Below are 15,738 nucleotides of genomic sequence, written 5' to 3' on the forward strand. Positions count from 1 at the left end.
ATGTTTTTATTTTTTTTTGGTGTCAGGAGTGGGATCCAATGTAGTGTTTTAAAATTCATTCTCCTGCTCCAATGTTATAAGATTTTAAGCCACAAACCCTGTCTCTCAAATTGTTCCTAAGGGTAAATTAGCAGAAAATTGTTTTCCTTTGATATATACTAATTTTCAGAACCAGTCACTGAAAAATGAGATTAAAATTTAACCCTTGTGAGATACAGAGGCAGAGAAGCATGGAACAGACTGTAAAATTACAGTGGGAAGTGGGGAGTGTTGGGGGAGGGGGAGGTAAGAGATCAACCGAAGGACTTGTATGCATGTATATAAGCATAACCAATGGACACAAAACACTGGAAGGGGTGGGTGAGGGCATGTGCCGGAGGGTAGAGGAGCCCAGGGGAAGGTCAATGGGGGAAAAAAAAGGAGACATATGTACTGCTATCTGTAATACTTTAAACAAAATAAAATTTAAAAAAATTTAACCCTTGTGAAAATGAACATGTCTACATAATGAACTAGAGGCCCAGTGCACGCATTCGTGCACCGGTGGGGTCCCTTGGCCTGGCCTGCGGGGATTGGGCTGAAACGGGCTCTCCAACATCCCCTGAGGAGTCCCGGACTGTGAAGGTGGTTCTCGGGGGATGCACCCCAAAATCGGGCTCCCTCCTCTCTGGTTCTGATGCGTTACCTGAGAACTGCAGCTGCCAAGTCACCACAGCTCGGCAGCTCCTGCATTGAGCGTCTACCCCCTGGTGGTCATTGCATGTCATAGCTACTGGTCAGATGGTCGCTTAGACTTTTATGTATGTAGATAGTTCTAACTTTTAAAAAAAGTATTTCTAAGTATAGTTTCACACCTGAAATCCAACACATTTACTTAGTCCCTCGTAACGTAATATATACTCCCAGATCATACTTTACCTTTATACTTACTTGGAACCAGTACAATGGAAGATTCCTACAATGGTAACAAAATGTACTGAACATTCTACCTACTGTTCTGGATAAAAACACTTCATTTTTGACCAAACCCACCATCTTAAAAGCATTTCATCAACTCCCAGTTACCAAACAGGTGGAAGAATGCTATCTTTGAGAAGTCCAACTTGAACCACTGACTATGTCTTAACCCTATGTTGAATGGACCCTTAAAACAAGAGAAATGACTACACTATAGTATAAGGTTTAGGCTTATTGCTTTCTTATTAAAGAAAAACTCCACTAATCACTCCAAAGAATCTGTTTATATACTAAGGTAAACATGGATGTGCAGGGAATTCTTAAAGAGACTTTGAAGACTGATAATAGAAGGGGAGAATAGGTAGATATTAAATACAAAAATGCAAATACATCACATATAAAATTTAATCAAATCCCTTACTAAAGAATTTTTCAGTTTGAAGTCAGGTGACAATTAGTCCTTTCATAATCATTCACCTTTACTCAAATAGAGAATTGGTAGAGCAAATCTCAAAATATTTGAATACAGGAAGATATAACGCTGCGGGCCTCTCCTCCCGGGGTGCGTAGCTCAGAGCGGCCTCCTGGGCCAGCAAGCGGTGATGGAGCCTGGGAAGAGAAAACCCAAAGATGATACATGGAGAGCAGATGACCTCAGGGCTGCATAGTTGGTACTCCCAAGGAAGGTAAAAGAAACATAAGGAAAAAAAAACTACATAAGGACTTGGAAACAGACATCCCAGAGTACAAGGAGCAGAAGCTCAGGGACCCAGACTGGAGGCCAAGTGCAGAGAGAGGGCAGGGGACAGAGATTGGCCACAGCTCCAGAGAGCATCCTCATGGGGACAGAGATAAGGAGAATCCATGGGGGAAAAGAAGGGATGACCAGGACAAGGAAGCTGAAGGACAAGGCCCAAGAGCATAACTTGGAGAAGCACCAGAGCTGAGGCAAAGGCTGGGAGAGGGACCAGAGTCTGACTGAGAGCACCACGTGTGGAGGGAAGAGCCCAAGCTGGCAGGCATGCACCACAACCTGTGGGGCCTGAATATGCTCAGGCCGCTACCCTCCAAACTGACTTTCCTGAGTGCAGGATGCAGTCAGAATGGTAAACAAAGAAACTGAGGTGGAATTTCATAGAGATATGGGACTGGCACCAGCATGCAGAGGATGTAGTGAGGAATAATGGAAAAGATAAAGCCTTGAGAAGGAAGTACAGCTACGACGAGGGCCCCGCCACGTGGAAGCTGGCTCCAAGGCTGGGAAGTGATGACTGTGGAAATTGAAAAGGAAGACATCAACTTAGAAAATGTTTGAGCTGACAACTACACGGCCAATTTTGAAGATGATTTTGAAGACCATGAAGATGACTTTGAGGTTTGTGATGGAGAGGATTAGTTCGCACTAATGAGCCAGAATCGAGAGAATTGAAGAACTTCCCTCAGCCAGAAAAAAAGGAGATAAAGAAATTCAAAATGCATTAATGCATAAAATGAAAAGACTGATGTACACAATTCCAGAGCCCATTTGTGGAATTTTTGTGGATTTTGCAACTGCCTCACACCGTCAAAAGAGTCAGGACTCAGGCCCTTAAGCAAAATTTGGTCTCCTGGGAAATTTGTGTAAGATATTGAAAAATAGAAATTTTTATTGTTTCAAAAACAAAAATATTTAAATAAAGGAAAGAGTTCAGCTAAGAAAACAGCTTTCCTAAGCAAGAAAAGAACCGAAGCTGATCCACGGAAAGCGGAGAACCTCAGAAAACACCTTTGGGCTGCAGTCAGGCACTCCCAGGGGAAGTAAGAAACACAAGGACTTGGAAATGGATGTCTCAAAGTCCAAGCAGCAGAACTCTAGGGATCCAGACAAGGAGGCCAAGTACAAAGAGAGGGTGGGGGACAGAGACCAGCCACAGCTCCAGGGATCATCCTTGCAGGGACAGAGACAAGGAGAAGCCATGGGGGAAGAGAGAAGCTGAGGGACAAAGCCTGAGGGCATGACTTGGAAAGCACCAGAGCCAAGGCAAAGACTGGGAGAGGGACCAAGAGCACTGCATGCACGGGAGGAGTCCAAGCTGGAGGCCATATGCCACAACCTGTGGGACTTGGGATGTGTGTGGGCCATCCCCCAAACTGACCTGCCGAGTGCAGGATGTGGTCAGAATGGTGAACACAGAAACCGAGGTGGAAGTTTAAAGAGATATGGACTGGCACCAGCATGCAGAGAATGTAGTGAGGAACAGTGGAAAATATAAAGACTCGAGAGGGAAGCACAGCCATAATCAGGGCCCCGCCATGTGAAAGCTGACTCCGAGGCCAGGAAGTGAAGACACTGAAAACTAAAAAGGAAGACAGTGACTTAGAAAATGTTCAGCTAAAAGAACAGCTTTGCTTTGCTAAGGAAACTACAACTTGGTTGTGGGATTCGATTCCTGTCTTTTCCTCTATAAAAAGTGAATTAAAGGGGGAAGATACCAAGATGGCGGTGGATTACGTGGAAGTTACAGTGACATTCTCCCAGGACCAAATTGGAATTACAACTAAAATATAAAAAAAATCATCCTGAATAACCAACTGAAGATTAGCTGGAGAGAACCCTTATAACCAAAGATGTAAAAAGGAGACAACATCAACACTGATAGGAGGTGCAGAGGTGTGAGGGGCTGGTTAGGCTCCACAGGCAGCAGCTGAGGTTCCGGAGGGATATCTCAGTTGTGGGGGGCTTCCCTCTGAGAAGTCTGGGGAAGCCCAAACTGGGCTCCCCGGCCCAGAGCACCAGAACTGGGAAAGGCGCCCAAATAACATCTGGCTGTGAAAAGTACCAGGGTTCTGTTGGGCAGGGACAGAGAGCTAGAAATGCAGACACACCCTTAAAGGGCCAACACACTAAATTTCGTTTGCAGCCACTTACCTGGGGCTCCAGCAGTGGGAGGGCAGAGTGGACTAGAGCTGTGTGAGGAGAGTCTGGAGTTGGTGACTCAGCAGGAAGAGAGCAGAGAGGGCAGCCGCTGGGATCCCTGTGCTGAGTCACTCCCCCACGCTGCAGAAGCCACCTATCTCAGGCAGACCTTTCCCATCATTGCAGCCTTAGCCTGGGGGGAAGAAATTGCCCCACCTGTTAGAAACCCTCTTACCCCACCCTACGGTTTAGGCTGTGCTGTGCTCTACAGTCTGAGGCTTTTTAAGTGACTGAGACTAACAATCACCCTATAGATACAGGTGGATCTCTGGGTGCTTTGACTCTTTGCCTGACCTGCCTTTGGGCCCTGGGCTAAGAAAAGCAGACCTGGGTGCACAGCTTGGTCCTTCCCCCATGCATCCTGCCCAGCAGAGGGAGCCACAAGCTGTGGATCATTGATAGCTCTAAACAGGGTACTCAAGGCCCGTCACAAACAGTGTCTGACATTGGCCTGAACCAGAGACCATTTGAAGAAGCCCCAAACCAATAAACCCAGTGGCCAGCTTTCTGACAACAAAGTAGGTTCTAATAAGCTCCACAAGCAGTATATCAACCGAGAGATATTGGCAGGCTCCAAACCCTGCAGAGAATTCCGCTTTGTGTGATAAGTAACTGCACAGCAGCTTGCACGCTGTGTTGGGGGTTGAGCTTCATTGTCAGCCAACCTGAGGATTGAACCCATGCACTAAAGAGCCAATAGCAATCAAAGCTAAATTAAAACAGGACGGTCCATGCAACATGCACAAGGAACATTAGAACACCCAGATCTGGTAACCAGGGAGATTGTGCCACTGGATCCCACAGGTTACCCACTACGTAAGGCCACCTACCAAGCCTGGGAGTTGTAGCAGATCTACCTGATATATAGAAACAAACCCAAACAGGCAGCCAAAAGAAATATGGGGAGACAAAGAAGCCGCAAATGAAAGAATAAGAGAAGAGCTAAATGAAATGGAGATAAACAATTTATTAGATATAGAATTCAGAGTAATGACTGTAAGGATGCTCAACAGCATAAAAAAAGATATAGAAACTTTGAAAAACAACTAGTCAGAAATAAAGAATGACATAGCAGAAATAAAGAATACAATGGAAGGAATAAACACAAGATTAGAGCAAGCTGAGGATCAGAACAATGAATTAGAAGATAGAGTAGAAAAAACTCAGAGTACCAGAAGGAAAAAACAAAAAAACCAGAGGACAGTTTAAGAGAGCTGTGGGACACCATAATACATAACAATATCTATATCATAGAGGTATCAGAAGAAATAAGCAAGGGATAGATAACCTATTTGAAGAAATAATGGCACAAAACTTCCCAAACCCAGTGAAGGAAAAAGTCACACAAGTTAAAGAATCAGAGTCCAAAGCAAGAAGAACCCAAAGAGTCCGCACCCAGACACATAATTAAAGACACAGAATCTTACAGGCAGTAAAAGAAAAGCAATTTGTTGCCTACAAAGGAGCTCTCATAAGGCTGTCAGCTGATTTCTCAAGAGAAACTATAGGCCAGAAGGGAATGGCAAGAAATATTCAAGGTAATGAAAAGCAAGGATCTGAAACCAAGACTACTCTATTCAGCAAGGCTATCATTAAAAATAGATGGTGAAGGAGCATCCCAGACCAAAAAGGCAAAAGGAATTTATCATCACCAAATTAGCATTGCAAGAAATATTAAAGGGACTGCTATAAGAAAGAGAGAAACACATGCATAAAGAAAAGGGCAATAAATAAGTACCTATCTCATAATAACCTTAAATGTAAATGGATTAAATGCTCCAATCAGAAGACATAGGTACCTGAATGGATAAGAAAACAAGATCCACATATATGCTCTCTACAAGTGACCCACATCAGAATAAAAGACTCACACAGGACAAAAGTGAAGGGATGGGAAAAAATTTTTCCATGCAAATAGAAATGAAGGAAAGCTGGGGTAGCAATACTAATATCTGATAAAACAGACTTCAAAATGAAGGCCAAAACAAGAGACAACGAAGATCACTACATAATATCCAAATAGAGGATATAACCCTGGTAAACATATATGCACCTAATATAGGAGCACCTAACTCTATTAAAAAAAACTTTTGGAGGACTTTAAGGGAGATATTGACAGCAATGCAGTCATAGTAAAGGGCTTTAGCATCCCCACTGACTTCCTGGATAGATCTTCCAGACCAAAAAAAAAAAAATCAACAAGGAAACAGTGACCCTAAATGACACACGAGAACAGATGGTCTTAATTGACATTTGTAGAACATTTCACCCCCCAAAGCTGCAGAATATACATTCTTCTCAAAAGTGAATAACAGAATGATTGTTTTTCTTGATCTTCTTTACTTTTAAGTTTTCCTTTGTACAAGTGAAACACTAGACTTTTCATTTCAGGGACACAAGGGTCATGGAACAGGAGTGGGAGAAGGATACTGTTCTTTGACCAGAATTCAAGTATTTCAATCAATGGTAAAGGGCTCACAAGAGAAAATGGACTATTATTACTCCATTGGCTAAAAGCTGTCCCATAAGTCCTATAAAATACACAACCAAGTATTCTCCCTGCATTATTCAAATGTACCATTTTGTTTTTCCTACTGGACCTACTGAATGTGGAGTGAAAGCTGAATAATATATACCAGCCATTCCTTGCTGTGTAATCTATACATTTTCATTTTAAGAAAAATTCAAGCATAATCCATATTTTAAAAATTAGACTAGAGAGACAATAAAGGTTTTAAAGTTTTCTCTTTGAAAAGATGGTATCTTACAGTACATACAAAAATACTCTGAAAATACATACGACTTCATTTACAAAACACTAAATCAACATATTACAAGAATTACATGGTTATGGATTTTAATAAACTGAGCATGCGTTCATGAAACTTAAAAAATATTACGAAATGCATTGAAAAAAGCAGTGTAAAAAAAGACAACTCATATAATTAAATAAAAATTACAAAGGTCCTGAGCCAATTAATGGTTGGTAACAATGTTATTCAAAAATGCCTTTGGGTTCCAATAAAATCCACTGCTTATTTCTGCATGCCTAGTCTGTGAAGAAAATGTGTGAAGTTGTGGGGTAAGTGATGGTCAGGAATTATCATGCCACTTTAAATTTACACCTCAAAACTACAAGTTTGCCATACTTAAAGGTATCTTAATGTTAATGCTGGAATGAGTTGCTACTCAGTAAAAAAATACCAGCCAGCTAACAAGAATGGCATGAGATATGATATGTAACAATTTCACCATTCATATACTGATTTTTAGTATCCTGGTTCTATTTTGATAAAGATGCATTTTGAAGGCCTCCATGGGAGGCAAAATATAGAAAATTTATGTAATCACTAGACTAATCCTCCCTGGTAGCTATGGAACATTTGGACAGAAAGGCACACACACACACACACAAATTTTTTTTTTAAATATTCCATGTGCCAATCTGGAAAAAAATAATTTAAATCAATAGAAGACATTAAGTACATCTACACAAATGAGGAAAGCAGAAAAGATACCTCACATTCATTCATCTCATGTTTCACAAAGTGGTTTCAACGCTAAAGTAAATGTGTTAACATTTGGGAAATTACAAGACAATTTTTTTTTTCAACTTTTTCAATTTTATACAATGATTACAACGTAAGACCAAAAAAAAAAAAAAAAAAAAAAAAAAAAAAGGAAAAAAAAAAAAAAGGAAAAAAAGGGGGGAGAGGGAGTTCAGGACTTGTTTTATCAGTGTCCAAAGAGCCAAGAACTGGTTCCCATAGTAGAGAATTAAGCATCAAAAGTTAAGGCAGTAAAACCTCCAACACAAAGCCATAATATTATAGATGACAATTTGACAGCACGTGATCCTCAGAGAAGTGTATGTAGCAATCAATGAGAGGATGCTACAGCATCTGCAGATCAAAGTGTGAGAGTTCAAAAACCACTTGAAGGTTGTCAGATCCATGACTATAACTTTCACCTTATTTTATGTATGACAGCCACTTCTATTTTTAAAAAAGTGGCTGCATCTGTATCACTAATGATTGCATATTCACCTAAATAAGGAGGCACTGCTTTTACCGATTAAGAGTCAGTCGAATAGAATTTTTGATGACACGAATGTTATTTGCTGGAACTGGAGATGATGAATCTGGTAGTTCTTTACTGGGCAGTCTCTATAGAAAGAAACAGAAACAAAGAAGGGAAAGCAAATGTAAGGCCCAACTAGTAAATCAGTCATAACTGAGTTTTTCCCAAATCCTTAATCTCATCAACATTCAAGTATGTGTTGAATATTTTATCCCAATGTTCATAGCATTTCTTGTTTGGGGGACTTTTTTTTTTTTTACAGTAAGAGATGAAAAGCAGAGGGATAGGAAGGATAAAAGTACAAAGAGTGTGATGTATATGAAAGAGGACTTTGTTAAATCAATCACTACTTCTAGACTGAGAAATACATAAAGAACATAGTCCTCCTCAAAGTCAGGCAATGGTACAGAGAAATAAGAAGAGCTTGGTCACTAAATAGGAAACTCTTGGGGTGTGAGGTGTAAAAATTTGATGCGCGGTTATATCCCTCAATTGGTTTCTGTAGCACTGTTAAAGTTTTCAGGACAACTGACTTTATAGTGAGGCAAGGTAACTTCAATGATGGTGAAATTCAGGGACATGTATATTAGGGATTTTGAGAATACTAAAGATTATTAAATAATGAAGGCAAAGATTATTAAATAATGGTCTGGAAGATCTATCCAGGAACTGAGAAATGAAGACACCTAAAATACAGACACTTGTGTAATGGAAACAGTATGCTAGCTTCATGTCAAAGATGATTGCAAGAGTTAAATTTTCTCGCATGTTACCTTGGCTCAACAAATATCTGATATCCACATCCACTCAAAATAACATGAACAATTTCAAGCATATATATAAGTAGAAAATAGGACAATGAAGGCTTAGATGCCATAGCCAAGACTCAGACATTTTGCCACATTTGTTTGGTTTATGCTCTTACCCTTTGTACATGAAATATTTTAAAGCAAAACCCAGACATGTCACTTCATGCTTTCATACTTTAATATCCATTTCAAAGCTTTTTCTTCCATTATCACACCCACATTTTTTGTAACCCACTCTTATGTTAAAAGCAATTTTACAAATTCTACAACTAATACAAAACATGATGATACTTTCCATTTTGCTTTAGAACCTGCTAGGGTGACAGCTGACTGAGAAGCAGCACTGTATTTTTTAATGGGGGATTGTGCGTGTGAAAATGAGCCATTTTGTTCTTTGTTCACTATAAACTCTCAGAGAAGAACTATCTCTGATTTACACAAGACTGACTTTTGAGGACCTGCTTATCAGTTTACGATGCTTACTTATACTACATTATTAGTTTCAAATGGTATTCTTTGAAAAAAAAATTTTTAATTGAAGTTTAGAGGCTCTTTAGCTCATGTTTTAAGAACTTAGTATGAACAAAAGATATATTATCAAGTGTTGGTAAGAAATTACTATGCTGGGCACTAAACTACTTCTTTAAAGGTTAAGTAAAAAGCAAAGGTTGAACATAACATGAATAAATCATGAAGTCTTAAACTACTTTGTCTTTTTTAGACTTTTGAGGTACATATATTTAGGATCATATACCTTGTTTGCTATTTCCACTCTCAACTATACTGCTGGTCTTTGAGGACAGGGACAAAATCTAATTACCTTTTCCCTTCACCCAGTGCTAAGTAAGCTCTTAATAAGCTTTTTGTACCTATACATTAACTATGCATTTTAACCTACTGATATCACCTATCAGTAAGACTGTTTTACCTTTTTGCGTGAAGTATCAATAGTTGGAATAGGCATACATTCTCCCCCAATGGCATCCTAAACAAAAAGAAGAATTACATACAAGTGTAAACTTTCTCTCCTATATACAAATGCTTATTTCTACATGAAATAAAATATAACAAAACTCTACAGATAAATCTGACCCACTTTCAAATACAGTACTTTTCCTGATACATGCCTCATTAAAAGTATTTTGAAGCACACCATTATAATATATTTACCACTGATTTTCTTTTTCTGTTTTCAGCAGCACGTGATTCCTTAAACTTTGATTCAAGTCGAATAAACTAAAATATAAACATTAAAATGATTGCTATTATTACCTACAAAAAATATACAAAAACCTATATAAACTAAGAAACTAGTGATTAGGCTATCATCAAAACTACTTACAAACATATAAAAATTTATATTAGCCTGAATTCAACCGACCACCCTTAATTTCTAGTTTGAGTGATCTTTTGGTTAAAACAATTCAGTTTATAACAAAATAGTTTTACCACCCTCTACTGGAGGCAGAGGAGATCTACATTATAACACACAAATATGACTGTTTAGTTGCCAATAATGACTTCTGTGGAAGTCAAGAAGAAACTTATATTAATCATTCAAGTTTTCAGGTACATTAATAATTTGAATTTAGGATGAACAATTAGAATTGTTCCTTTAGGGTGAGTGTAAATATTCTTTTTGAATAGTCAAATCATAATAGAACACTAAGATAGCTATGGAGAATTACAAAATTTTTTTAGTACTCTCTTAAAGTTAATTTTTAAAAAATCAACTACTGAATCACCACTAAAGTTGCAACTTTACCTTTTCTATATCTTTTAATCTCTTTGAAGACATATCTATAGATGGGGAATGGGACCTTTTGGGCACAACATTTTTAGTTATATTTGCCATCCCATTTAGATGTGGTTGTCCCTGGATAGGGTTGTGGAGTGTTGTGATCCTAGGAATAACATTTCGTCCTACTACAGTAGGAATGGTGCACACAGCTGGGGGTGATACAGCTTTTACTACAGAATCAACTTCTGAAAAGGAAAAAAAGAAAGACTGTAGTAATTAAATATATATGTAGTAGAATCATTACTAGCAAAAGTGTAAACACCTACTTGCACCAATGACTGGAATAGATAGTCCTTGAGCTGGCGGAACACTCAATGGCTTTTCCACAATCACAGCAGCAGGTTCAGTGTTATTCCTATTAACAGTGTTAAATTAACATCACTAAATGACTAAAATTTTACTTAAAAACACTTTTAACATTTTAGGATTACTTCTTTCAAGTACTCCTACTTTAATATTTCATTGAGAAGAGAAAAGGGGAGAAAAAGGCAGATGACCTAGTGAGAATTAAGAGAAAAAAATTTCAAAAATGTGCATTTCTGTGTACTAACCTAGTCCCAAATATTCATAAACCAATAGCATGTCCCATAAGATTATCAAAAATTCTCCAGTATTTCTAAACTAACTGGTAAAAATAAAATAATTTAACAATTTTAAAAGGTATTTAGAAAAGGTATAGAAAAGTTTACATTATCCTCAAATAAACTGAAGACTGAAAGGACAATTTTGAAATACAGACCTTTCTGTTTCTCCTGAAGGAGAATTATCAGGCTTGGAAGGTTTGTTTGTAGACACTGGAGAATTAAAAGGTGTTCCATTATCAGTGTCTCTAGAGCTATCCAAACAATTGCTATCCAGAGATGATCTTTTGGATTGAGGTCCACTTGAACGATTGACATCAGAAAGACTTTGCTGAAAGGGGGGGAAAGTTTTTAGGATTTCAAAAAGCAAATGAGACTTTTCAATTCTGAAATACATATAAAACAAATTATCTTTTGTGATTAATGAAGGTGAGATTTTGGTCTTAGATTGAATTGTCTATACTGCTCCTCTTTCTTTTCAATGGGTTTTGGAGCTGTAAGAATGCAAATCAAGTGGTTCCCTGGAACCATATTGGAGAGTTAAAATTACAAACTCACCTTTTTCTTCTTTTGAAGGATCTCTGCTGGAAGATAGTGATGAAGTTGTTTTTTTTTAACATGAGTTGCTTCAATTTTCATTCCCTCCTTTAGCATGTTTATATTGTTTGCCTGTCTGTACACTGTAACAATATCAATAGGTTAAATGGAAACTTCTTTCTGAACCAAGAAGTGTTTTCTTTTTCTGAAATTCATACTACTCATCACTACACAAACACAAATAACCCCTTTTACAGAACAAATATTTCTAAAACATTTTCACCAGGTCACAATCCTAATCAGATACTAACTGGTTTTCTCATGTCCAACTTCTAAGACTTTCTCCAAATAATATCTCATTAACAATATAAACATATGAAAAAAAGGTTTTATTTAAATCTTGTTTTCTGCTATTTTCCCAAAAGGAAATCTCTTCTCAAAATTACTACAAAGTCTAAGCTAATCCTTATACCAAATATCCAAGATGCAATCCAAGCTCTCCCCCTCCAGGAAGCTCTTTTACTACGCCAATCATGGAATGTCAGAAACCATCTAGAAGTACATCCTTATTATTCAGATGGGGAAATGAGGCTCGTCAGCCCTGGACACCTTTGCTGGGATCAGAATACACACAACCCTAGATTCCCACCCTGGTGCTTTTCATACCCTACAAGAAAACCAGTTTTGTTAATTACCACATAATGTAATGTATGTTAACTGTGATTAGCCAATCCTATATAATAAAAGCGTAGTATGCAAATTGTCCCCCCCCACCAGGAGTTCTTCCAGGAGTTTGACCAGGGGGCGGGGCTGGCTGGGGGAAGGGAGGGAGTACACAGCCGGCCGCCGCCAGCAGCTAGGGAAACTACCAGTGCACAAATTTTGTGCACTGGGCCTCTAGTTACATTATAAACTTTCTGAAGACAGGGATGGAAGGCTTCTATTGCATGGTAACTATTGTGAAATATGGTAAATCATTTTATCTCTTGGGGTTTCAGTATTTCTACCTAGAGAACATTTTATAAATTTATAATAAAGTTTCCCAAGCTCTTCATTTTTGAAAATTGAGCTCAAATTAGAATGGAAAAATTTTATCTGTTTTCATTCCAGATGGCTGATAAAAGAATCACCAGAAGTGCTTTTCAACTCGCAGATTCTCTGGCTCCATTCCCAGAGTTGTGATTCAGTAGTACTAAGGTGATATGAGGAATGTGCACTTTCATGATAAACGTGAGGCCTAGTTCAAAAGAATTTGGAAATCTCAGAGAAGTCAAATCAAGAATATTGATAGTATGAATGTACACTATTCCAGATTAAGACAACTCCAAATTTATAACAGATATATTAAGATATTCCAGAGAGGTGTTATTAGGGAGCTTAATGTGAAAGACACACTTGAATAACTGTGAAACATTTAGCAACCCTGCATTGACTAATATATATTTTATGTAAAAAAAAAAAGTAAAAATCAAGTCATTTTTATGACTGTGATTACAAGCCCTGGCTGTGCACACTGAGAATCACCTGTAGAGTTTCTTTAACCTTCTTTCTGTTTTAAAACAGATAATACATTCACATGATACAAAACTCAAAGGGTTCAAGGGTATTCAATAAAGTCTCCTCATCCCTGTCCCCTGAACACACCTAGAAGCAACCAGTTGTTAGTTTTCTTTTTTAAAAGTATATGTCCTTCCAGAAATATTCTATTTCTAAGCAAGCATGCATATATTCTTTACTTATATAAATGGTAGTGCACTATACACACTGTTCTGCAATTTCCCCTCCTACTGAATATGTCATGGAAATTGTTTCAATATGCCTTCACTTTAATAGCATAGATTTTCATAAAATGGATGTATCATATTCACTTAACCAACTGTAGAACTTTAAAAATTCAGCCAGCCAGATCCTAGGCAGATAATACTGCATTAGAGCCAAGGTTGAGAACCATAGCTCTATGATGACAAAGTCTTACCTGTATCAGTAAATGACTGTATATCATATGTCAAGTCTATGTTAACACTTTCTGCATTCTCTACTCTCCGAAAAATTATTCCAAGGAACCACATTGATACGTAATTATTGCTGTAAAAAAATTTTTTAAAATTTCCATTAATTCTTTACACTTTTATAAATGCTATTTGGTAATTTAAAAACTTGGGGTTTTGTAAAAGTATAAATACAAATTTCAATCGTTTGGCCAAATTCTTAAAACTGATGCCAAGAACACTGGTAAATTACACTGTTTTGTTAAAAGGATTAAATGGCTTTGAAAATGACATACTGAATATATATTTAAAGATGCCCCAAATATAGTGATGGAGTTTTTGCTGGGGTCTATGGGCTACCAACATAGCATGTACTTTGTTTTAATGAATGACTACTCAAATACATAATGTATCATCCCCCAGCAATGCCTGTTAAATAACAGTTTCACAACTCATCTTAAACAATGCATATGTCAAATAACATTATTTTAAAAATATAATATTAAAAAATAATTAACTCACTCTTTATAGTGTTCCTTATTTCCTGGGAATGACTGGGGATTTACATGGGCAAGAGTAATAAATTCATTCCGTTCCAAATTTCCAACAAGCACACGGATTTTAGATTCTACTAATCCAACCCTAAAATACAAGACAAGATTTTTCCATATTAAATTTGGAAACTACATCCAGGTAAACCAAACAGCATTATCAGCTATGATGCTTTACATATTCATTTAAAAAATTTAATCCAATATATTAGTGACTTCAAAATACTATTCAAGTAAAAATGACAAGTTAGTCAATTTCTTTTTTTCCCTTTTTTAAAAAGAACTCATTTATTTAATGCATTCCTGATCTAAAATACCTACCTGTAAAGACCATAAAATAGTCATGATTTGAGCATGGTTAATTTGTTTCTAAATCTTTTTCCACTTTCAAATTTTATGTCTAAACTAGAGGCCCAGTGCACGAATTCATGCACAGGTAGGGTCCGGCCAGCCCGGCCCCAATCGGGGCAGATTGGGGCTGAGCCTGTTGGAAGGAGATGGCGGGAAGTTGGCTGGCTGACCCGCCCTGATTGGGGCCCCGATAAGGGTCTGGCCAGCTGGGGGAGAGGCCGCAGGCGATTGGCTGGCGAGCCCCACCCCCAATTGGGGTTAAGGGGCCGATTGGGGGCGGGACCAGCTATGGGGAGGGGCTGTGGGCAGTGAGCCAGCTGGCCCACCCCAAATGGGGTGGCAGGTGCTGATCAGGGGCCAGTGGCCTGGGGCAGGGGCCATGGGTGGTTGGGCAGTGGGCCCTGCCCCTAATTAGGGTGGGGGGGCCAATGTGGGGTGGGGCTGCAGGAGGTTGGCCGGCCAGCCCCACCCCTGATTGGGCTGGTTCGCTGGCCACAGTGGGCATCATAGCGACTGGTCGTTCTGGCCGCTGGCTTTTTATATATATAGATTCTAAAGCTAATCTCAGAGGGAAGGGGGCAGAGGGGATGGGAAGAGATTAACCAAAGAACTTATATTCATACTAGAGGCCCAGTGCACGATATTCATGCACTGGAGGGGGGGGGGGCGTCCCTCAGCCTGGGACCACTCAGGGGATGTCCGCTTGGCAGTCGTGGACATCCCCCAAGGGGTTCTTAGCACTGCCACGGTGGTGGGAGACCACTGCGCTCACCAGCCAATATTCATACTAGAGGCCCAGTGCACGATATTCATGCACTGGAGGGGGGGGGGGTCCCTCAGCCTGGGACCACTCAGGGGATGTCCGCTTGGCAGTCGTGGACATCCCCCAAGGGGTTCTTAGCACTGCCACGGTGGTGGGAGACCACTGCGCTCACCAGCCATGAGCCCAGCTTCTGGCTGAGCAGAACTCCCCCTGTGGGAGTGCACTGACCACCAGGGGAAGCTCCTGTGTTGAGTGTCTGCCCCCTGGTGGTCAGTGCGTGTCATAGCGACCAGTCATTTCCCCATTCAGTCGATTTGCATATCAGCCTTTTATTATATAGGACTAGAGGCCCGGGGCGCAAAAA

At 39.2% G+C, this 15,738-nt stretch overlaps 1 protein-coding gene across 1 annotated transcript in view; it reads right to left on the bottom strand.

Annotated features, from left to right (window-relative positions):
• Positions 1-1,222: 1,222 nt before the first annotated feature.
• The window catches only part of PAPOLG (poly(A) polymerase gamma), a 38,659-nt gene continuing 24,143 nt past the window's right edge, over positions 1,223-15,738 (bottom strand). Inside the window, exons 14-23 of the mRNA XM_005884581.2 lie at positions 14,232-14,351; positions 13,697-13,806; positions 11,743-11,864; positions 11,343-11,515; positions 10,870-10,958; positions 10,568-10,788; positions 9,973-10,038; positions 9,731-9,787; positions 7,985-8,079; positions 1,223-1,566 (exon numbers count right to left, since the gene is read on the bottom strand). Of these exons, the coding sequence (XP_005884643.2) occupies positions 1,437-1,566; positions 7,985-8,079; positions 9,731-9,787; positions 9,973-10,038; positions 10,568-10,788; positions 10,870-10,958; positions 11,343-11,515; positions 11,743-11,864; positions 13,697-13,806; positions 14,232-14,351 (1,183 nt within the window). The 3' untranslated portion in view covers positions 1,223-1,436. The remainder of the gene's footprint in view (positions 1,567-7,984; positions 8,080-9,730; positions 9,788-9,972; positions 10,039-10,567; positions 10,789-10,869; positions 10,959-11,342; positions 11,516-11,742; positions 11,865-13,696; positions 13,807-14,231; positions 14,352-15,738) is intronic.

The sequence above is a fragment of the Myotis brandtii genome, unplaced genomic scaffold, assembly GCF_000412655.1.
Source record: "Myotis brandtii unplaced genomic scaffold, ASM41265v1 scaffold84, whole genome shotgun sequence".
Taxonomy (NCBI): domain Eukaryota; kingdom Metazoa; phylum Chordata; class Mammalia; order Chiroptera; family Vespertilionidae; genus Myotis; species Myotis brandtii.